Here is a 23,694-nt window from a genome sequence, read left to right on the forward strand (position 1 = left end):
AATAAACCCATGTTATATTTATATACTGTCATGCAACTAAAATAGTACAGTTATTCATGCATACATTAAACTTTAATTGCATGTCTAATTCATGTAAATAGGTTTTTATTTTATTTGTCAAAATGAAAATTGGTTCATAACATGTTGAAATGACAAATTCTGGTTTGACAATTTTGTAATTATTTTGTAGAATTTGATAGTTGATTATATTTAATTTGCTCTTTTATTATTATTAATTTTATTTTTGGGAAAAGAAGTATGTGTTGTTTGTTTTTAAAGTATGCACATGATCTTGTAGTGTATAGTTTACTATAGCTGCTGCACCACCTTGTCTTCAATACGCCATCATTATGGCCTATAATGTATAATACACCACTAATGACCTACAATGGCCGTACATCATGTACAATAGACCTTATCGCAAATACCAATGCGCAAGCGCAGACTGTTGAATGAGGTGCATTGTGGGATATATATGGATCAAATTTGGATACCACAATGCACCTAATTCCAAGCTTTACGCGCGCGCCCCGGTATTTGCGAAAAGGTCTATGTATATAGACACAATACCAAACCGTTTTCAGGAGAATTGACACATAAGAACCAGAAACAAGTTATGTTTGTTCTTCATTATCAAGTTGTATTTTATTTGTTTCTGTCATCACAGATTTTTATTAAATAACTAACTGTATAAACTAAATGGAAATGTTTGCTTTGTAAATAGAATCCTTTAAAATAAAAGAACATACTAGTCAGGAAATGGTAAAACAAAAGTCACCAATGACCAATTTCACAATTGGCTAAACCTAAGAATGGGCCAAATTTCATAAAGCTATTAAGCAGAAAATATTGCTGAACAAATTTCTTTGCTAAGCAAAAACTTAATGGGGTCCACAAGTCACAAAAATTCAAACGTAATGTAATTTTGGCTGGTAACCTGTTTCTGCTAAGCAATCCGTTTCTGTGCTTAGCAAGTTTTTATGGTTACAGGCTTTATGAAATTGTGCAACCAAATTTAACATTTAATACACTGTGTGATTTAAACAATGGTCCATTATAAGGCTGAGAAATGCCATGAGAGGGCGTCTACAGCAGCTTGTCGACTTAACATGACTTTCTGTAAATAAACCCAATTACTTGATTCCCAATGAGCCTTTATGACAACAATATCTTAACTCTTTGTTGTGACACTTTCACTATTTTTGCAATAATTAATGGCACTGGATGGACACGTTTGGTAATTGTCAAGACCAGTATTCTGACTTTGTGTATCCCAACATATGTATAAAATAACAAACCTGTGAAAATGTGCACTCAAACTGGTCATCAAAAATGCGAGAGAATATTGAAAGAAAAAACACGCTTGTTGCACAAATTTGTGTGTTTTCAGATGCATATTAAAAGGCTTCAGGCTTGAAGTCTTTTATAAATTGAGTCATTGAGAAATAACCTCTTTCTCAAAAACTATGTACTTCAGAGGGAGCTGTTTCTCACAATGTTTTATACTATCTATCAACAGCTCTTCATTGCTCAATACCAAGTTTTTGTTTAATGCTAACACTTATTTTGAGTAAAAACCAATAGCGTCCAATGCCTTTAAACTTGAAGTTGATTTTAGAGACGTCCACTTTTACTGTATTGACATAATGCTTTAGCAGCAAGTCTCCGAGCTACAATACTATCAACACGTCCAACAGCTAAAGCAAGATCTAGAAGATGTGGACCACTGGAAGTATTCAACATCTGAGTCATCTAAGAACAAACACAAATAAAGAATCAATAAAGCTCCACTTTAAATGATCATCAATGGGGCTGTGTTGAAAGGTTAGTTGTTTATATATATTATCTTCAATTACATTAGCAGTAGTTAGACTGTAGGATGACTTTCATGCTTTCATGCATTCATTTATCAATTTTTTTAATTTTAATTTAAAACAACATGAAATTCTTTGTCACGCAGTGTGCAATAAGTTAAAAAGACATTTTTTATTAGTCCGAGTCCAAACAGTAGGGCTGTTCATACTTCCTGCAAATCCGAAGTTTGGCATTACAGAGCTATTTTTGCAGCAAACATTTTCCCAGGAGTTGAGGCACAAGTCAACTGTTGCAAAATTGCTGCAAATTTGTGATGTCCAAATTTGTTTGACCGGTCTTAAGAGTGAAATCCAATTCTGCATTTCTGCGCTAGCTGGGTAAGCAAAGAACGCCTAGTAACATGGAGTATGCAAGTGCACAAGCAACATTCCCTATCAAACAGTGAAATACCATTGACGTAAGCATGGAATTCCCTAGTCCAGTAGTAAATTACACTAGTCACCGAGGCCTGGTTCACAGCAATTGACTTACCATAGTAATAGGTGCAAACTGGAGTATGCCTGAACTAATATGTTCACCACACTGAGTGATTTCTATCATGAGAGATATAACAAACTCAGTCCTGGGTCCTATCATACTGCTACACATCACTGATGAACATAACTGCAATAACGATACTGAAAGGAAACAAACATCAAATGCGATTGTAGCAAAAATTAGTTTCGGTAATGTTTGCCCTTTTTGCTGTCCATCATCTGTTTTGATTACTTGTATTTTGTTTAGGTGGGTTTGTTTTGCTAGATTTGGCTGCCCATAGCTGCCCAACCAGTTGACCATAGACCTTTTCTTATTGCAACCCTACAGCATTGGTAGTGTGCAAGAATGTACTACATGTATTCCACACCCCAGAGGAAGTCATGCTTTTGAGTCTACTATGAGTTTGGGTATAAAATCATTGTGCTCAGTTTAGACAGCCAATAAAGGATAATCTCAAATATATAGATATTACAGTTTTTTCTAATAGCTGGAGTCCATATGAAACAACAAGTCTCTTACCTCAAGTTAAAACATGGTAAAAATGGTTTTTCTACAGAACGCTTCTAGCCAAATTTCTGAAAAACGCGGGGTCAAAAAAACCTGCGCGACAAAGGAATCGTGACGTCAGTGGTGGCTATTTGGTGTGGAAAATAGCGCCCTCAGTTTGCCAAAGCTGGAGAACTGTGAATATCGTCACTGGCGTCAAGGGGTCATTATAATAGATAAGCCGTTTTTGACTCTCGGCTGAAAAAGCCGCGCAGCCGGGTGCATTTTTGACTCGAGTTATTTGTTACTAAATGCAAACTTACTAAAATGGTTTTTAACTGGTATCTACGATGCCTGTTTGGCCATAAAAAGGTAATAGTTGAAATATTGAGAACATCCTTTATTGGCTCTTTTTAACATCAAGGACTTGTGACTGGGGCACCAGAGTGGGAGCATCATGTCTGAATTCAAAGTCAGTGTTTTTATGGCTGGGTTTTCATGTGGTGACATACATGTATGCTTGCTTCTACTTGATGATGATATATAGCGTATGCACGCTATTCTGGATCCATCTATCCGTTTTTTAAATTGCGCCCTCTATTGACAACAAGTTCATTCATTCAACGAATCACGTTTTATCAATTTTCTGACAAAAGTTTGTTCCGACATTTTCACACTTTGAGTGACTAGTTTAATCCATCCCAATCTACTGCCTTCTCAGATAATGCCTTCGAGAAGCATTGCCTGTAAGTTTATAGCTTTCCTTGCCTTGTTTTTGGACTTAAAAGGGTGCTTTTGTGGGTATTTAGGCCTCGTTAATTCATGGGATTTGTGTACACATTTAGCTTACATATCGTTTCTGGTTAAGGGGATATGCATGTGGGTTTTTACTGCACGGGTCACGCCCAATTTTCCATTTTGTGAGGTCTAGTTCTGTGTATTATTGCATTTTAGCTTCAGCATTCTTTTAGCCATTCGTTACAACATGAAGTCATTATAGTTTTCCTATTCTTGTATTACAGTTTTACTCCTTGTTCATCACTGACGTCATATACCCCCAGCTTGAGTAAATCACTACAGGAGCTTGGAGGCTATTTCCTGACTCTCATGTCGATTATTTATGGAGTTTGGCTGGCTGTCTATTTTTGGTTTCAAACACCTCAAGGAGGACAGTACACACGCCTTGGTTCTGTATGTAAGTTCACATTTGTATTTCTTTCAGCCATTCCATTGCATTTCATAGTGCTTTTTCATGCTTTTACCTATATTTTTGTAGAGAGCCCTCCAGCCCTATTTACAACTTCTTACCTATTGCTTTAGGAAATGGTTCATTCAATTGTTGTTGAGTCTGAGCAACAAGAAATCCAGTGCTGTAACTCACTGACCCTGTGGTTAAACACAATGAACAATCATTATTAATTCATGCTTACATAAAAGTAGCATTAACAGTCTTTTTTTTCATTGTTGGCTTCTTGTATGGCTTCATATCCATCACTCAGTGACGCTCAAGGCACTTTTAAACATTCACTAGTTTCCTGTTACTATGTTTCAGTTATTAGACCTCCTTTTTACATAGCACTGTGTAATGGTTTACAAGGTGCTGTGGCGCTATAGGCCTATACTGCCAATCAAACCAGGAACACTAGGGTAATGTGACGGGGGCAGTTTACCATGCATCCCCATTGAATTTAATTTTATCATTCTACATAACAGTCACATTACTTCAACCCCAAAAGTCCATTGGGAACACGGCTTTTGACCAAAGACAAAAGTTGGAATAGAAGAAGACTGACCTGTAAGATTACTTCCTGAGCCGTCTTCATCCCCTGGACTCAATAATCGTCTTATCTTTGATGGCCTCACTTCATCTTTTAAGACACTTGAATCCTGTACATTAATCAAACAATACAGTAACACATTATTTTTACATCTGAGTAACCTTTTTACGACACAAAACACAAACGCCCATAGATTCACATTAAACGTACACAGTTTCTGAGGATAATGATGGTAGAAAGCTTCCCTCATAATAGTACTTGCTGAGGTGCATGAGGTGCTGTATTTTTTTGAGAAATGAGTAATGAGTCGAACAATTTCCTGAGATAATTTTTATCATGGTGAGAATAGAACATTACGTTCCGCCTTGCAAATCATGAAAATATTCTCACCACTGGATACTAACCTCTCTATCTAGATCTCCTCTGCTTCTCTTACGACCTCTCAGCATCCTAAATGGACTCTCTTTAGACTTGGTATCTATACACAAAAACAAATTGATTAACATCAGTCACAAACACGAAAGCCACATTTCCATTGGATTCTTTCCCCTGCTGCCACCCGGAAAGTTATGACTGGCTTTTGTGTGATTCAACAAGGTGCTGTGGCGCAATATGCAGCCAATCAAACTAGGAACACCGAGGCAAAACCCCTTCTCTTTTCAATAAGTGCACTGGATTCTTTTACGGGCCTTACACAACACACTGGACCAAAGGCTAATAGGAATAGCGACACTGTCTGGTAAGCTTGGGCGATATCTCAATATAATCGAAAATCACGATACCATTTCTTAAACGATTACCATATCGTCTTGATTTTTTGTTTATCGAATTATCGGCAAATCGTGGTTTTGTTGAAGTATCATGTCGTCTTCCCTAATTGAGACATCTTGCAACCACAACGGGCTGTTTAAAAAAAAAAAAAAGTCCCAGAACCAACCCCAAGATTCCCCAGTTGAAAAAATAACATCAAACACTTTAGACCCAGGCGGTCTCCCACAGAAGTAACACAATGTATCAATTACCTCCCCTGTGTGGGAGCCTTGTGCGCCGCCTCACCGAACTGCAGACCACAATGGGATCATATTACACAAACCACAACCCATCCACAACCAGTGTTATGAATGAGAAGTCACCCCATGTGCATTATGGATGCTTGATGGTTAGCTAGAATGAAATGGGCAGAATATGCACACATGAAAGAACAGTCATGCGTAGCCTTGCTCAAGGCAGTCGCAATATTCACTCCGAAAAGACGCCGCTGTAAACCCACCCGTATACCATGTGCGATCACACCGCATGACCCACCCGGCCTGACGCATGCGGTAGTGTCCGGGGGCATCGTGTCGTGCGATGTTACGCACAGTGAATACGGGTGGGTTTTTACAGCGGCGGTCTTTTTTCAGTGTGAATAATTCGACTGCCTTGAGCAAGGCTAAGTCATGCGCAGTGGACACTTTAAAAGACACTTTTTGTGTGTGTAACTCATAGAGCTATAACACCATGGGTAGACAGTACACCTCACAGATCCATACCTCGAATTGGTTAGCTTTTAGAAGTATTAAAATTGGGCATACTAAAAGGTCAGAGTTTTAGACTTCAAATATAAATCGTGATTTAATCGAATATTGCGATACTTTTTTGACGATTCATCGTGGGAGAATAAAAGCAATATTGCCCAAGCCTTTCTGGGGTATTTATGAATATTGGATAAGGAATGTTACCTCTTGAGCTTGTATGACTGGTCAGCGTTGCCGCAATACACCACACTGTCAACTTAGCTAGAGCATGACCTCGAGGATTACTCAACTTCTCAAAGTTGAGTGGATCGGCTAGAATACGTGGCAGAACCTTACGAATCAGCGTCAATGTCAACTGCTCTATGTCCACTTGGAACAGGGCAAATGCAACTTCAACTGCAAAAGGGAAATTACTCAGTTAAAAACCTGAAATATGTTTTACACCCGTTTCAGACAGACGTGCCAGAGGGAGCCAATTCTCACAATGTTTTATACTATCAACAGTTCTCTATGGCTCATTTACAAGTAAGTTATAATTATGTTCACAATTATTACATGTAATTACTAACAGAGTCCAGTGTCTTAAAGCCATTATACACTTTTGGAACAAACAAAAAAATAAAAGTTCACAGATTTACAAATAAGTTTCAGGGTTTACAGAAGGTAATGGTAAAAGACTTTTTTAGAAAACATTAAAACAATTATCAATTCTGGACAACGAGAATTACGGACTATAGTATTAAACACATGTCATGACAAGGTGAAACGTGCGGAAACAAAGGTGGGTTTTCCCGTTATTTTCTCCCGACTCCGATGGATGGCCGATCGAGGATAAATTTTCAGAGGTTTGTTATTTAAGTTGTGATGCACGAAGTGTGGGCCTTTGGACAATACTGTTTACCGAAAGTGTCCAATGGCTTTAAACAAACAAATAAATAAAAACAATGTTCAGATTTACCTGCCATAGTAAGCTCATTCTTACAATGTAAAGAACAAATCTCAAGCACCACTCCTCTGCAAAACCACAGAACACCCCCACAATTAATCAACTGATCCACCAAAGAGAGGGTCCTCCTATCAACACAACCCTTATCCATAATCTCTCTGAAGATGGATGACAACACTTGAGTTGAAGGGGTGGTTAGTGGTAAGGTTGGGACGTCTTTGTTGGCATGAGCTAGTGTGTTTGTGCTGGTGCTGCTGCTGCACATTTTCTTGATAATGATTTTCATCATGGCGTTTCTGTGTAAGGATTATAATATCAATTTAAACAACAATTAACTTACTGGAGTCGGTTGGTGCTAAATGTCTAAAGATGTTATTGAAATAACCAACAAATGCATTCAAATTGAATACATGTAGTCGTGGTAGTTGTACAATTGCAAGTCAAAACCATTCCTGACTCCAAAAAGCATTTGAACATACAACGTCTGTTTGCGCCCTCGTTGTGAAACAAGAAAAACCATTAAAATTAAGTGTTTAGAAAAAAATCTTGTTTTTAAATGGACAAAACTTAATAATAATAGCAAATATAAAAAATGTTTTACTCATGCTCACGATAACAAAAGTGTTATAAGTGTAACTCTACCAACACAATGAACCTTGACAAAATAATACCATTCCGTTTTGTTATAAGTGTAACTCTACCAACACAATGAACCTTGACAAAATAATACCATTCCGTTTTGTTATAAGTGTAACTCTACCAACACAATGAACCTTGACAAAATAATACCATTCCGTTTTGTTATAAGTGTAACTCTACCAACACAATGAACCTTGACAAAATAATACCATTCCGTTTTGTTATAAGTGTAACTCTACCAACACAATGAACCTTGACAAAATAATACCATTCCGTTTTGTTATAAGTGTAACTCTACCAACACAATGAACCTTGACAAAATAATACCATTCCGTTTTGTTATAAGTGTAACTCTACCAACACAATGAACCTTGACAAAATAATACCATTCCGTTTTGTTATAAGTGTAACTCTACCAACACAATGAACCTTGACAAAATAATACCATTCCGTTTTGTTATAAGTGTAACTCTACCAACACAATGAACCTTGACAAAATAATACCATTCCGTTTTGTTATAAGTGTAACTCTACCAACACAATGAACCTTGACAAAATAATACCATTCCGTTTTGTTATAAGTGTAACTCTACCAACACAATGAACCTTGACAAAATAATACCATTCCGTTTTGTTATAAGTGTAACTCTACCAACACAATGAACCTTGACAAAATAATACCATTCCGTTTTGTTATAAGTGTAACTCTACCAACACAATGAACCTTGAATGTGTTGGAAAGTTACATTGCCTCTTATACGATGGTACACCAAGATAAAACGTTAACACTTGTATCTTGTTTTTATACACCCTAGTGCCTTATACACAAGAAGTTTGGGTATTTCATTGATAATGGTTGGTTGTTATAAACTTTGTAAAATCCAATGGTAACATCATCAAGTGGCTCAAGAGGTGACTATATTCTTTACATGCAGAGTTAATTTGTTCATTTATTTGGGTATTTCGCCCCAGTGGAGTTGCCCGCTTTCAAAAGGTTTGCCAAGTAGTGAAACTTATGCAAGGAGTAGTGAAATGTATTTGAGGATTAGGCAAATTATATGCTAATGTTCGTTCTATGCTCTATGCATGCATGCAATAAGCAGGATTGAGGAATGCATTTGTAAATGGTGTGCATTTTCCTATGATTATCTGAACGTTCAGTTTTATCACATATTTTTCATCAAGAGTTTTTTTCTTAAGGATTACCAAAAAAATGTAGTCTTTTTAAAATCATAGAAAAAGAAACCAAAAGACAACTTCAAAATTACTATAATGTTACAAATAAGTTCACTTCAGAAAACAGTTTCAAAAATCACATAAAAATATGCAATAAATGTTCTCGTTATGTTCTCGTAAAGTAGCCAGTATTAAGTAATCGAGTAACTTACCGTTCATTGTCATAGATTTGTAGTGGTACTCCAAACTGACTAGTGCTGGGAGAGCAAATAATCTGTAGTAAGCTGAGGGGTCTATTACGCTCAGTAGATGCAATCACAGCAATGTGGCTACATAACCAGGCCACACAACAGATGGGAAGACAGCATAACTTACTTTTCAGACTGTCAACTAGTTTCTGTGGAATAATCAACCAATCATACATCACATTATTGGGAGACCGATCTTTCTCACATGCTACCCCACCAGTATACCCAACACCTATTGTACAAATTGCCAGCCATAGTAAAATCATCTTTCTTTAAAGGCACTGGACACTATTGGTAATTACTCAAAATAACCGTTAGCATAAAACCTTACTTGGTAACAAGCAAAGGAGAGCTGATGGTCGTATAAAACATTAAGAAACAGCTCACTGTTAAAAACCCAGCTACACGTATGTCACTACATACCACAACACACAGACAGCATACCTTAAGCTTTTGAGGATTTTATGTCTGAGGTATTCAAATTCATAACTAAGACTGGTAAATTAACTATAGTAATAAATATCTTTGAATATTCTTTGAATGAATTCCTTAGAGGTAAATTTGTTACTTACTTGTATTTGATCCACATTAATAGCACCATTCTCCCAGGCAAACAACACTTCTTGCATAATATAAGGCATTGTATCAATCACTTCATTCCAACGTGTCTGCCTGAAAAACCAAATCAATCATTGTAGATTAACCATTACCAAGTAATACCTAAATGTCCCAGTATGTAATGTAGTTTATATGCCAGTCTTCTCCAGTAGTTTGTTTGTCTGTCTGTCTATTTAGTCTTTGTTTTGTCCTTAGCATGTACCTTTGTTTATGTATTTTGTAAAGGCAAGTCGCTACACGTCACCTGGCTTATTGCTCTTTTCTTTCTGTCTTTTATATATATCCATTACAATGTACTTCTGTAGTTTGTTGAAATATGTCAGTGAAAATTAATGTTGTTTTGTATCAAACTTTCGTATAGGGCTGAATAGCTCAGTTGGTAGAGCGAGAGCACGTTAATCTGGAGGTTGATGGTTCGAGTCCCACTCTAGTAAATTTGTTTTTTTCAACCCCAAAATCAATTTCTTGTATTGACCAATTGTCTAGTTGTGGTATAGGGAAATACTTACATTGTCATGAGGCCCATACTGGAGTTATATTGCCCTAGGAGTATATTATAACCAACCATACCCTAATCCTAACTTACATTGTCTTGAGGTCCATACTGGAGTTATATTGCCCTAGGAGTATATTATAACCAACCATACCCTAATCCTAACTTACATTGTCTTGAGGTCCATACTGGAGTTATATTGCCCTAGGAGTAGATTATAACCAACCACACCCTAATCCTAACTTACATTGTCTTGAGGTCCATACTGGAGTTATATTGCCCTAGGAGTATATCTCCCTTTGCTGGGTCAATAGCAGGGAATGAACCGAGAGGTTTAGCTCCGTTATCATCCGGTAAACACTGCTGCACCCATGTCTCAAATAGGGAATCGCCACCATTAGATGTCACCATCTACATGATAAAAGACAAAATAATCAACTATGTGTCTATTAATACCTAAGATACAATAAGCAATAGTCAAACGAGTATTCTTTAAATAAGAAAAATTATTATAAAAACAAAATTCCTGTGTCACTCCTTCAAAACTTTTCTCTATGAAGATTTGTGGGATTAACACGGGACTCCCTCTGAAGTAACATAGTTTTGGAGAAAGGCTTCAGGCCTGAAGCCCCTGAAGCCTTTTTAAGGCATCTGAAAGGTGTTTTTCTTTCAATATTTTATTGCAACTTCCATGACGGATTCAGTCAAAATTTTCACAGATTTTTTATTTTATGCATATGTTGGGATACACCAAGTGAGAATACTGGTCTTTGTTAAATTGACCAAAGGTGTGCAGTGCCTTTATGCAGAACCTTTCCTTTACAGTGCTCTTTATAATGAGATCGGACTGTATACTGACTACAAGAGGCGATCAATGTCATACACTGTGAATCAGACGCTGGTTATACTTACCTCTGTTCCATACAGCTGAGCAATATGACATAACATCAAGAAGGATATATCAAACAATGCTGCTCGGACTTGGGATCCTTTACTGACCTCTACCAGTGTCTGCTTACAGGCTTGCTCATTGAATCTAGAAATCAAATCATAGAACAATAACTATAAGATATTGCTTGAGGTGTCTCTATCAGTGTCTGCTTACAGGCTTGTTCATTGAATCTAGAAATCAAATCATAGAACAATAACTATAAGATATTGCTTGAGGTGTCTCTATCAGTGTCTGCTTACAGGCTTGCTCATTGAATCTAGAAATCAAATCATTTAGTACAATCAATATAAGATATTGCCTGAGGTGTCTCTACCAGTGTCTGCCTACAGGCTTGTTCATTGAATCTAGAAATCAAATCATAGAACAATAAATATAAGATATTGCCTGAGGTGTCTCTACTAGTGTCTGCTTACAGGCTTGTTCATTGAATCTAGAAATCAAATCATAGAACAATAAATATAAGATATTGCCTGAGGTGTCTCTACCAGTGTCTGCTTACAGGCTTGCTCATTGAATCTAGAAATCAAATCATTTAGTACAATTAAAACAAGATAATATCTGAGGTACGCACAAATCGTTGTGCGTACACTAAGGGCATTATGCGACTTACCCTCCACCTATAACACGCTTTATTCTTTTTTGAATAACTACAAAGTGTGTCAATAAATAGCACTGATTTTATTCTTGTAACTACCCTTAAAAACATCTCTCTTTCATATACTGTAGTGGTTTATGGGTAGGTAAACTCACATGTTGACAAATATGAATACACAATTATTATAATGTGCACACAAAAACTTGATCTTGATGAGTGTAATCTTCACATCAGGAAACATCTGTTCAGACCATTAGAATAAGAATTGTGCCCCCCCCCCCCCACTAAACACTGTTATTTATCCATAACACAATATATACTCCGATCGCATCCAGTGGGCCCAGCAGGTACATTTTTTCAAGGGGCCGCTCAGAGGATTTTAACACACATGCTGATAATAGGGAATGAATTGTTGACATACTTGATAAGTTTTGCAGTAAACTTTTTGAGTTTTCCAGTGGTAGCTAGAGCAGCAATGATCAATTCAAAACTCTTTCCAGACATCATGTGACCAAGAACTCCAAGTAAATCATCGGGATTCTTGGAGTAATCCATGTCCATATTCTGCAATATAAAGCATAATGAATTGGGTATAAATACACTCATCATGAAAGGTACTAGACACTGTTAACTTCATCAAAATAGTTTTAAGCCTAAAAACTTACTTGGTAACGAGCAATAGAGAGCTGTTGATTGATTACATTGTGAGAAACAGCTCCCTCTGAAGCAACCTAGTTTATGAGGGAGATGATAATTTCTCACTCATAATTAAAAGACTTCATGCCTGAAGCCTTTTATAAGGCATCTGAAAGCACTCAAATTTGTGCACCAGGAATGTTTTTTCTTTCATAATCACTTATTTTCCTATTTGTGTGTTAACTATTTGAGGCGTGAATAGTCGCCCAGGCTTATTGATGAGTAACTAACCTTCAATATACTAGTTGATGTTGTTTCAGCCCTGATGACTAGTGTCGCATTAGGTAACTGTGGTGGTGAATCATGAGACACATGACCTGTAGATCGACAATGTACCGATGCTTTACGAGTTACTGATCTGAAATCAATAAGATCAAAATCATATAATCAGGTGACTATTGAGTCATACAACCCTCATTCCAATGTATCTGGGCCCGATTTCAAAAAGCTGTTAAAGGATTTGGGTACTTTTTCAAAATTTCCATAGATTTACATTAAACTTACAGGGTTTGAAGATAATGATAGTGGAAAGCTTCCCTTCAAATCTTACTTACTGAGGTGCTGTAGTTTTTGAGAAATGAGTAAAACAATGTCATGAAAATACGTTTGTAAATGATCAAAATAATTTTCGTCTCATGAGACGAAAATTATTTTCATTACATTGTTTTACTCATTTCTCCAAAACTACAGCACCTCAGCACATAGTATTTTCAGGGAAGCTTTCTACTATCATTATCTTCAAACTGTGTAAGTTTAGTGTAAATCTGTGGACATTGTGTTTTTTGTCCTACAAAAGTTACATAGACCCTTTAATAGCAGAAAATATCGCTTGACAAATTTCTTTGCAAAAGTTTAATGGTGTCCTTTTAACCTTTTTAAAATGTTGTCACAGAATCCAAACGCAGTGAAGATAACTAATTTTGTTTAAGATGCTTTAGACTTTAAACTGGAAGGGAAACATGAAGTAGCTGAATCTGACCAATCCGGTGAATTCTGTCATTCTGTCATAAATCAATAGTCCTAAGTTTATAATTGCAAATGCATATAATAATTCTGTGCAAATGTTTGCATTCCCGGTATTCTCTGAGCGCTTTGCAACCTTAGGAAAAGGCGGTATATAAATGGTGTTATTATTATTATTATTATTATTATAAATTTGTGTACCTTGATGCCAGTAACTCTCTGACTTGTGTTTCCGTTAGTAATCCAAGCTTACAACATTGCGGCAGTAACTGTTGCATACAATCACAGCTAGAAACATCAATGAGAAAAAACCATTATTAGCATCCAGCATTGATCTAGCATGATACACATGGTTTGTCACGACTGGGACTTGAACTCATACTCTGCTGATCAGAAACACCAAAGCTTGAGTCCAGTGAACTAGACCACAAAGTGTCAAGACCAGGACTTGAACCCACACTCTGCTGATCAGAAACACCAAAGCTTGAGTCCAGTGCTCCCGGTGATCTTAACCACTTTGACCAGGACTCACAGTCATCTTATCTATCAACATTCCAGTTTGTTTTGTATTTTCCTGATTAATCAATTAATCAATATTCGGCATTTCAATGGTTACTCACTTGTGTTTGGTATCTGCCCGATCAATCAATACATTGAATCTGAGTAACTGCTCAAAGCAACTCAGGAAATGAGTATTGACGTCTGTAGAATCACTGAGTGATGGATTCTGCTTCAACCGAGTGAGGATCAGGGGTAGCTACAAACAACAATAAAAAGGTATTACTTTTCTGCAAACACCTGAATCCTGTTTTTTCTTTCATTATTCTCTTGCAACTTTGATGACCAATTGAGCCTAAATGTTCACAGATTTGTTATTTTATGCATATATGTTGGGATACACTAAGTGAGAATACTGGTCTTTGACAATTACCAAAGGTGTCCAGGGGTGGATTTCACAAAGGTAGTCCTAACTTAGGACTAGTCCTAGGCAATGCTAAGAGATAGGACTGGTCCTAAGTTAGGATGAGTTACTGGTCCTAACTTAGGACCAGTCCTATCTCTTAGCATTGCCTAGGACTAGTCCTAAGTTAGGACTACCTTTGTGAAATCCACCCAAGTGTCTTTAATCTTTCATTAACTTCATACATCTCCACTCCAAGGAAAGAAAACAAAATTAATATTTACTTGATACCACAAAAGTCACACAAAAGGAAAAAAATGAGATCGCATAAGCTTTTATAAATAAGTGAATAGTCTCCATGCCATACCTTGATGAATGTAAACGCCAGCCATTTCAGTTCATCACTCGGGTCGGATAGATCAATCAATCCAAGTAGACTAGCATGACATAACTCAAGGTATATACTAGCTCTAGGTAGATCCTGTACATAAACACAAAGCATCATAAACAGAAAGCCAAACCAATATGTTGTTTGGTAAGGAATCGTACTTCAGGTGAGGACGTAATGTAAGGAAGCTTGCAACATTGTCATACTTGAGCACTGCTCAATCTGAAACTATTTATGGGTGTCGTGGCTGAGCGGATAAGAGCACCGAGTTAAAGCTCTGGTGTTTCTGCTCAGCAGAGTGTGGGTTCGAATCCCGGTAGTGACTTTCGTGTCCCTGAGCAAGACACTTAGCTACGATTATTTCTCTCCACCCAGGGGTAAACGGGTACCTGTGAGGGCAGAGATGGTTCTTGTGATCGATTTAGCTTTAGTAGGGCATATTTTTTGCACAGGTCGTATACTCCCCATGGAGCTGAGATAGCTAAAGGAATGAATTAAATGACATGGGTAATAATGTTAGAAGTGCTTTGAGACGCCCTTCGGTGTGTAAAGCACTGTATCAAAACCAATTATTATTAATTAATAACAACATGAGGGTGTGGAGGATAAAACATGTATAATTGACTCTAACCTGTAGTTGTTCCACTAGTAGTAATTGATCCACGAACGGTTGTAGGTCGCTGGTAACATTAAGAGCTGCTTCCATGAAGGTCATAATACCAATACTAGTACTCATTGACTTCAATTCAATGGTATTAGTGTACGCACTGTGATTGGTTTCTAGTTGAGCTATTCTGTAATAATAACATGATAGCCAGTCAGTTATTGAGTCTTCAATTCAATGGTATTAGTGTACGCACTGTGATTGGTTTCTAGTTGAGCTATTCTGTAATAATAACATGCTAACCAGTCAGTTATTGAGTCGTCAATTCAATGGTATTAGTGTATGCAGTGTGATTGGTTTCTAGTTGAGCTATTCTGTAATAATAACATGATAACTAGTCAGTTATTGAGTCTTCAATTCAATGGTATTAGTGTACGCACTGTGATTGGTTTCTAGTTGAGCTATTCTGTAATAATAACATGATAACTAGTCAGTTATTGAGTCGTCAATTTAATGGTATTAGTGTACGCACTGTGATTGGTTTCTAGTTGTGCTATTCTGTAATAATAACATGATAACTAGTCAGTTATTGAGTCTTCAATTCAATGGTATTAGTGTACGCACTGTGATTGGTTTCTAGTTGAGCTATTCTGTAATAATAACATGATAACTAGTCAGTTATTGAGTCGTCAATTTAATGGTATTAGTGTACGCACTGTGATTGGTTTCTAGTTGTGCTATTCTGTAATAATAACATGATAACTAGTCAGTTACTGAGTCTTCAATTCAATGGTATTAGTGTACGCAGTGTGATTGGTTTCTAGTTGAGCTATTCTGTAATAATAACATGATAACTAGTCAGTTATTGAGTCTTCAATTCAATGGTATTAGTGTACGCACTGTGATTGGTTTCTAGTTGAGCTATTCTGTAATAATAACATGATAACCAGTCAGTTATTGAGTCTTCAATTCAATGGTATTAGTGTACGCAGTGTGATTGGTTTCTAGTTGAGCTATTCTGTAATAATAACATGATAACTAGTCAGTTATTGAGTCTTCAATTCAATGGTATTAGTGTACGCAGTGTGATTGGTTTCTAGTTGAGCTATTCTGTAATAATAACATGATAACTAGTCAGTTATTGAGTCTTCAATTCAATGGTATTAGTGTACGCAGTGTGATTGGTTTCTAGTTGAGCTATTCTGTAATAATAACATGATAACTAGTCAGTTATTGAGTCTTCAATTCAATGGTATTAGTGTACGCACTGTGATTGGTTTCTAGTTGAGCTATTCTGTAATAATAACATGATAACTAGTCAGTTATTGAGTCGTCAATTCAATGGTATTAGTGTACGCAGTGTGATTGGTTTCTAGTTGAGCTATTCTGTAATAAAAACATGATAACTAGTCAGTTATTGAGTCTTCAATTCAATGGTATTAGTGTACGCACTGTGATTGGTTTCTAGTTGAGCTATTCTGTAATAATAACATGATAACCAGTCAGTTATTGAGTCTTCAATTCAATGGTATTAGTGTACGCACTGTGATTGGTTTCTAGTTGAGCTATTCTGTAATAATGACATGATAACTAGTCATTTATTGAGTCTTCAATTCAATGGTATTAGTGTACGCAGTGTGATTGGTTTCTAGTTGAGCTATTCTGTAATAATAACATGATAACCAGTCAGTTATTGAGTCTTCAATTCAATGGTATTAGTGTACGCAGTGTGATTGGTTTCTAGTTGAGCTATTCTGTAATAATAACATGATAACTAGTCAGTTATTGAGTCTTCAATTCAATGGTATTAGTGTACGCAGTGTGATTGGTTTCTAGTTGAGCTATTCTGTAATAATAACATGATAACTAGTCAGTTATTGAGTCTTCAATTCAATGGTATTAGTGTATGCAGTGTGATTGGTTTCTAGTTGAGCTATTCTGTAATAATAACATGATAACTAGTCAGTTATTGAGTCTTCAATTCAATGGTATTAGTGTACGCAGTGTGATTGGTTTCTAGTTGAGCTATTCTGTAATAATAACATGATAACTAGTCAGTTATTGAGTCTTCAATTCAATGGTATTAGTGTACGCAGTGTGATTGGTTTCTAGTTGAGCTATTCTGTAATAATAACATGATAACTAGTCAGTTATTGAGTCTTCAATTCAATGGTATTAGTGTACGCAGTGTGATTGGTTTCTAGTTGAGCTATTCTGTAATAATAACATGATAACTAGTCAGTTATTGAGTCTTCAATTCAATGGTATTAGTGTACGCACTGTGATTGGTTTCTAGTTGAGCTATTCTGTAATAATAACATAATAACCAATCAGTTATTGAATCTCAATGTGTAGATGTGTAGTACAAGTCTGTATTCATGCAGTATCTGAACAATGTATCAAGACTCACTTTCACTGTGATAGTCTCACTTACAATGTGACTTTCTTAAAGGCACTGGCCAAGCACTGGACACTATTGGTGATTACTCAAAACAATTGTTAGCATGAAATCTTTCTTGGAAACGAGCAATAAAGGCTTATTTAGGCATATGATAGCGCACAAACTTGTGCAACGAGGGTGTTTTTTCTTTCATTATTCTCATGCAACTTTGATGAACTATTTTTTGTTTTACATGAGGTTGGCGGCACTAGCTGTTAGCTGCAATGGTAGGATGAGCCTTGGTTGTCAGCTTGTGGCGATGAAAACTGTCAGTTTTGGTGCAAAGGCAAAAGGCTAATTCTTGTAAATTAAAAAGTAAAAAGAGGTGAGTTAATGTATAGAATAAGAATTACTCTAAGAATACTGACTTAAGAACATCAGTTAGACTCCTCTCCAGCCGTTCTCGTATTGATTCAGTAGTTGCTCTATCTCCTTTATCTTTCTTATTAGCATTCTGATTGGAGGTTGTCCTTGGAGCATTGAGAAGCTGGTCCACTTGACTACTACCACCTTCAAATATCAATCAAACAATTACATATTATTTTATCAACTTCAGATTATACGTTCTTTAAAGCCATTGGACCCTTTCGGTAAACAGCGTTGTCCAAGGCCCACACTTTGTGTACCACAACTTCTATATCAAATAACAAACCTGTGAAAATTTAGGCTCAATCGGTCATCGGAGTCGGGAGAAAACAACGGAAAAACCCACCCTTGTTTCCGCGCGTTTCGCCGTGTCATGACATGTGTTTAATTCTCGTTAACGAGAATTTATATTGTTTTGCTGTTTTCTCAAAAAGTAAAGCATTTCATGGAATAATATTTTAAGAGAAGTCTTTCACCATTGCCTTCTGTAAACCCTGTAAGTTATTTGTAAATCTGTGAACTTTTTTTTTTTTCTGAACCGAAAGGGTCCAATGGCTTTAAAGGGTGTATGCACTTTTTGAGGGCGAAAAAACACAATGTCCACAGATTTACACTAAACTTACACAGTTTGAAGGTAATGATAGTAGAAAGCTTCCCTGAAAATATTATGTGCCGAGGTGCTGTAGTTTTTGGGAAATGAGTAAAAAAATGTCATGAAAATAATTTTGGTCTCATGAGACCAAAAGTATTTTAAGCATTTACAAACGTATTTTCATGACATTGTTTTACTCACTTCTCAAAAACTACAGCACCTCAGTAAGTTATATTTGAAGGGAAGCTTTCCAAAATCAGTATCTTCAAACCCACTAAGTTTGATGTAAATCTATGGACATTTTGAAAAAGTACCCAAATCCTTTAAGCAAAAGAACTTCATTAGAGAGCATTATTGACTTAAATGGCTGAAGCACTCCTAACCTGAACATCTGACGTCACACTTCAAGGCTTAAGAATTACACCAGATCCTGATGTTAGACCTCGTTGAATATGGGACCCAGAAGCGCTATATTTTTCTGTATTTCACTTGCACTTGTGTGATAACTTATAGTATAAGAAGCCACTATTATTATTATTATTATTATTATTATTATTATTATTGATTATTACTGTAGGCTGACTCCCTGATGCAATATTTCCTACTCACCTCTAGTTTGTTGTCCTGGTTGTGACTGTGACTGAGTTGCACTTAAAGTAACTTTGATAGAATCAATAGTCTCTTCCATCTCAGTCCATGTACCTACACCAAATCAAGAAATGTATTCACATCAAATAGTGCAGGTAGTATCAAGGAAGGATTGTACAGAGGCATTCAGTCCCTACCTGACTGCATAGGTTTTCTCTGGAACAAATATCTGGGGTTTTCCTCCCACATCTAAAACTGGATTTTTGTTATTGTCTTCTCTCTTCTCGTTTGGCTCTAATAAGAGCATTGAGAATAAATATATCCAAATCCTAATATAATAACAGTGACAGAAATAGAAGTAGAATTAGTCAAGTTATTATGGCGGCTGGTAAATCTTACCTTCATCTTCAAGTTTAGCAATAAACAGAAATATCTTATTGACTCGACTCAAACAAGTAATGCGTAATATTTCGCTGATGATGTCTAGATTGGTGGCCATGACTTGTAGATCTCTTAACTCAGGCATCTTCTCTAGTATGAGGGCAATAGAATGAAGAAGCCATTGGATGACTTGTAGAAAGGACTGACATAGATTCAAACAATCTTCCATTGAGCCTTGGCAGCTAGATACACAAGCAAGAAAATAAGTGGTAAGAAAAGAAAGAACACTCCTTTTGCACAAATTTGAGTGCTTTTTAATGCACAATGAAAGGCATCAGGCCTAAAGTCTTTTAATTGAGTGAGAAAGTACCTCTTTCTCAATAACTATGTGACTTCAAAGGGAAGCTTCTCTCACAATATTTTATAGTATCACAACTTTCCATTGCTTGTTACAAAGCATGTTTTTACACTAACAGTTGTTTTGAGTAAATACAATACATCGCCTTCAAGGACCACTATAAGATTGAAAACCAAATGTCATAAAATAAGAATTGGAAATGACAAAAAACATTTAATTTGAACAAAGGTCTGTAGTGTGCAGTTTATATCTTACTCTTTAATTTAGGATCAGTCCTGATTGTTGTTTTCACTTTAGTGATTAAGACTAAACTAATAATCAAGAAATCTGACTAGAAAATCAGCTGTGATAATAAACCATACTTACTTGATTTTGTTGACACATCCTGAGAAAATCTCCATCAAGCTCTTCATACAATACGGCCTTGTTATGCATATTGTGTCATGATCACTGATCGAGTTAAAAACGGCTGAATGGGAGACTACCTGTAAATATAATAAGAGAACATTATTGTTAACATGCAGGGTTTTAAATAAGCATTCGCTGGTTAATTTAACCAGGCAGAAATGGGCCATTCTTACTACCCACCGGGTTGGGTAAGTTTCCAGGAGGAAAACTTCATGGGTTGTCTGCACTGGACTTCAAATGGTCTAGTTACCCATTTGCTTTTTTAGTTTATCCCCAAAAAGTCCCCTAAATTCTCATTGAGATAGGACATCATCAGGCTCAATGCGAACACAGCTAAATTCTCATGGGTCTAGAAACAGAACTCAAGCTTGTGATTCTTACCTGAGATACTATCACATGTTTGAGATAGGACATCATCAGGCTCAAGGCGAACACAGCCAAGTTCTCATGGGTCTAGAAACAAAACTCAAGCTTGTGATTCTTACCTGAGATACTATCACATGTTTGAGATAGGACATCATCAGGCTCAATGCGAACACAGCTAAATTCACATGGGTCTAGAAACAAAACTCAAGCTTGTGATTCTTACCTGAGATACTATCACATGTTTGAGATAGGACATCATCAGGCTCAGTGCGAACACAGCTAAATTCTCATGGGTCTAGAAACAAAACTCAAGCTTGTGATTCTTACCTGAGATACTATCACATGTTTGAGATAGGACATCATCAGGCTCAATGCGAACACAGCTAAATTCACATGGGTCTAGAAATAGAACTCAAGCTTGTGATTCTTACCTGAGATACTATCACATGTTTGAGATAAGACAGCATTAGGCTGTTAGGATTGGGTCCAACAAAAGCCTGGGTCAAGATCATATCTGTAGAGAAAACAAATAATGCATCTTTTAATAACGATGTATTGACAAAACATGCATACAGTACAATAACCATTAAAACACTGGAGGCCAAATTATCGAAAACACACAATTGAGCCCCAATCGCGACACTTGTGTCCTGAAGTAAGACACTTAAACCATTGCTTCATCTTTTAGATTGGACGTAAAGCTGTGTGTTGTTATAAAAACTATCAATGTACCCCAGTACAGACTTATTGCAAAGAGAGGTGCACCCTAGTATGTCTGGCAGTGCAACTATCTTCAATCATGAAGGCTGCACTAGAACGAAAGAAAGAGAAGAATGTTTGATGAGGTAAGTTGAAAGCCTACCCGCTAGTTTATAATTATCTCCTGACACTCCTGGTGGTAAGATCTGCTTCATTTGTGTACTCCATTGTACATCTGTCCAACGTTCTCTCCATGCCTTCAGTAATAGTTCCTTCATTGATAAACATCTTTGCTGTATCGTCTCCATGGTGTCTTGCCCCTATCTTAACAACAGTTGTTGTTGTTGTTTACATTGATTTTAATTAGTTTCCTGTATATAAAACATAAAAAAACAAAATATAGTTAAAAGTGCAAAACTCTCCGTCTTCTACCATTTTGTTGAAGTTTTGGTGAGTAACAATGTATCGTACTCTCCTCAAATGGCCCTTAGGCCCCTACACTGCAATAATTGCAATCTCTTGATGATGGTCCCCTAAGACATAGACAAGGAGCAAATGCAATGGGCCATGTGGGGATGTGTGATTGTGTGTAAACAAAATGTTACATTATAAAAGCTAGGAAGCTTGCACGTTAAATCAGAGGTCGTTGCCTGCTTCAAATCCTACTCTAGTTAATTTTGCTTTGCTCGAACAACCATGGAGGAAGGAAACTTAACCACTGGCTCAACATAATATTGTTTCAGTTATTTTTGAGTAAGGTAAAAAAGGAGTATACAATTATTTCGCCCGGTTCACAACAAAAGCTTAACAATTTGGCAAAACAACCAACTTCTTTCAACCATGTTATAATCTTACTAATACTTACTTCTGATTTAATTAGGCTTCCGCCTTTAGTTAGATCCCCGCCTTTAATTAGACCCCATCCAATCCTTTCATATTTTTTCTTAGTAGAGTTATCGGTTATAAATAGGCATCAATATCAAACCATCAAGATTCAAGCTCTTTCTTCTTAAAACTTGGACACTGTGACTGTCTATGGCATTAGACGATGTGACCAATGTTTACATTCAAACCGCCCTCTCTAAAACACTGGATACGTCATGTTTCGCCGGGCAAAAAGACTTGTAGTCATGGTAAGATTTCATACACTTTCTAGCTGGCGGCCAAAACACAAAGGTTTTGCCCGGCGGTATGCACGCGAATCAAATGGTTTTCAAGTGACGTCAGAGGTCACATCGTCTATACTATAATTTGTTGTGGCACTGGTGGTAGGTTGTTTGTTCCAATCATTTATACTCAATGACTCAAATGGTTTCCTGGCTTCAGAATTAAACGGATAAGGTTTATCGCGATTCAGAAACGCAATGCATTTCTATGCAGTTTGTACGACTCGCGCACGCAACGCCTATACCTTTGTGTGGGTTCAACAGCGCCCTCTCTTGATATTTTGCTATTCGCGATAAACCTTATTATAAATATAAACAACAACTCTTCTTATCTTATTTTTAAATAATCTTTGTTACCTTAATTAATGTTATTTGTTAGTGTTAAAATAATTACTTGTGGTGAGACATTGAATTGATTGGGAATCCAGAAACTACTAATGATCGACTCGATCGACTTATCTCATTCTCCCACCAAAGTAAAGGATAATAGATGATAACATGGGTTAACTTACCGGGTTTGAAGATTGTTGTCACCTGACACTTGTGTGATGATTCTGCTGTCTGCGATGACGAACAGCGCCACCATGAGCTTTAAAACATCAAAGGGGTGCAGGGGCCAGCCGGGGGCGGGGCCTGGGGAGGGGGTCGCTTATTGGCTTGACGTGACTCTACTCTAATCTAAATGCCTAACTTTGTTTTTTTTTAGTTAGTAACTACTCACGTTAATCACCTTCTAGTGCAATATTTCAAGAAAAAATTTAAGTTTTTAGTCAGCTTAGTCATTAATCCTTTGTATCGTTTTCTTTGTTTTATGTTTTCTTGTTCTGTTGTACATCGGCCGCCTGATATCGCCTGATGAACTTCTCCGAAATAATTAGTTATTGCGCCCTCTATTTTTGACAAGACGTCGTGAACACATGCGCGCGCGCGCCATGCTACGCTTGTGTTTCATCCCAACTTTTGAATTGTCCCAACTGT

General features: G+C 36.7%; 1 protein-coding gene across 1 annotated transcript; it reads right to left on the reverse strand.

The window, feature by feature from the left end:
- Nucleotides 1-57: 57 nt before the first annotated feature.
- On the reverse strand, nt 58-23,366 carry LOC139949269 (mediator of RNA polymerase II transcription subunit 24-like). The gene is made up of 24 exons (XM_071947664.1): nt 23,229-23,366; nt 21,714-21,921; nt 21,283-21,365; nt 20,444-20,562; nt 19,738-19,961; nt 19,360-19,452; nt 18,161-18,302; nt 15,380-15,542; nt 14,728-14,841; nt 14,080-14,216; nt 13,661-13,747; nt 12,728-12,854; nt 12,222-12,364; nt 11,166-11,289; nt 10,501-10,664; nt 9,715-9,814; nt 9,107-9,291; nt 7,092-7,375; nt 6,338-6,529; nt 5,021-5,094; nt 4,632-4,725; nt 4,147-4,224; nt 2,347-2,492; nt 58-1,752 (listed from the first exon to the last, which is right to left on the reverse strand). Exons 2-24 carry the CDS (start codon nt 21,856-21,858, stop codon nt 1,615-1,617), a joined length of 3,156 nt encoding a protein of 1,051 aa, XP_071803765.1. The 5' UTR covers nt 21,859-21,921; nt 23,229-23,366; the 3' UTR covers nt 58-1,614.
- Nucleotides 23,367-23,694: the final 328 nt, after the last annotated feature.

This window comes from Asterias amurensis, chromosome 16 (genome assembly GCF_032118995.1).
Source record: "Asterias amurensis chromosome 16, ASM3211899v1".
Taxonomy (NCBI): Eukaryota; Metazoa; Echinodermata; class Asteroidea; order Forcipulatida; family Asteriidae; genus Asterias; species Asterias amurensis.

What these genes read in the sequence shown, in the direction of transcription:
- LOC139949269 (XM_071947664.1), bottom strand. Translation starts at nt 21,858, where the DNA reads ATGGAGACGATACAGCAAAGATGTTTATCAATGAAGGAACTATTACTG. An exon ending in AGTCTAACTGATGTTCTTAA is followed by an intron (nt 15,543 to 18,160) that starts GTCAGTATTCTT and finishes TTATTATTACAG; the next exon opens with AATAGCTCAACTAGAAACCA. An exon ending in GAATGAGCTTACTATGGCAG is followed by an intron (nt 6,530 to 7,091) that starts GTAAATCTGAAC and finishes TCCCTTTTGCAG; the next exon opens with TTGAAGTTGCATTTGCCCTG.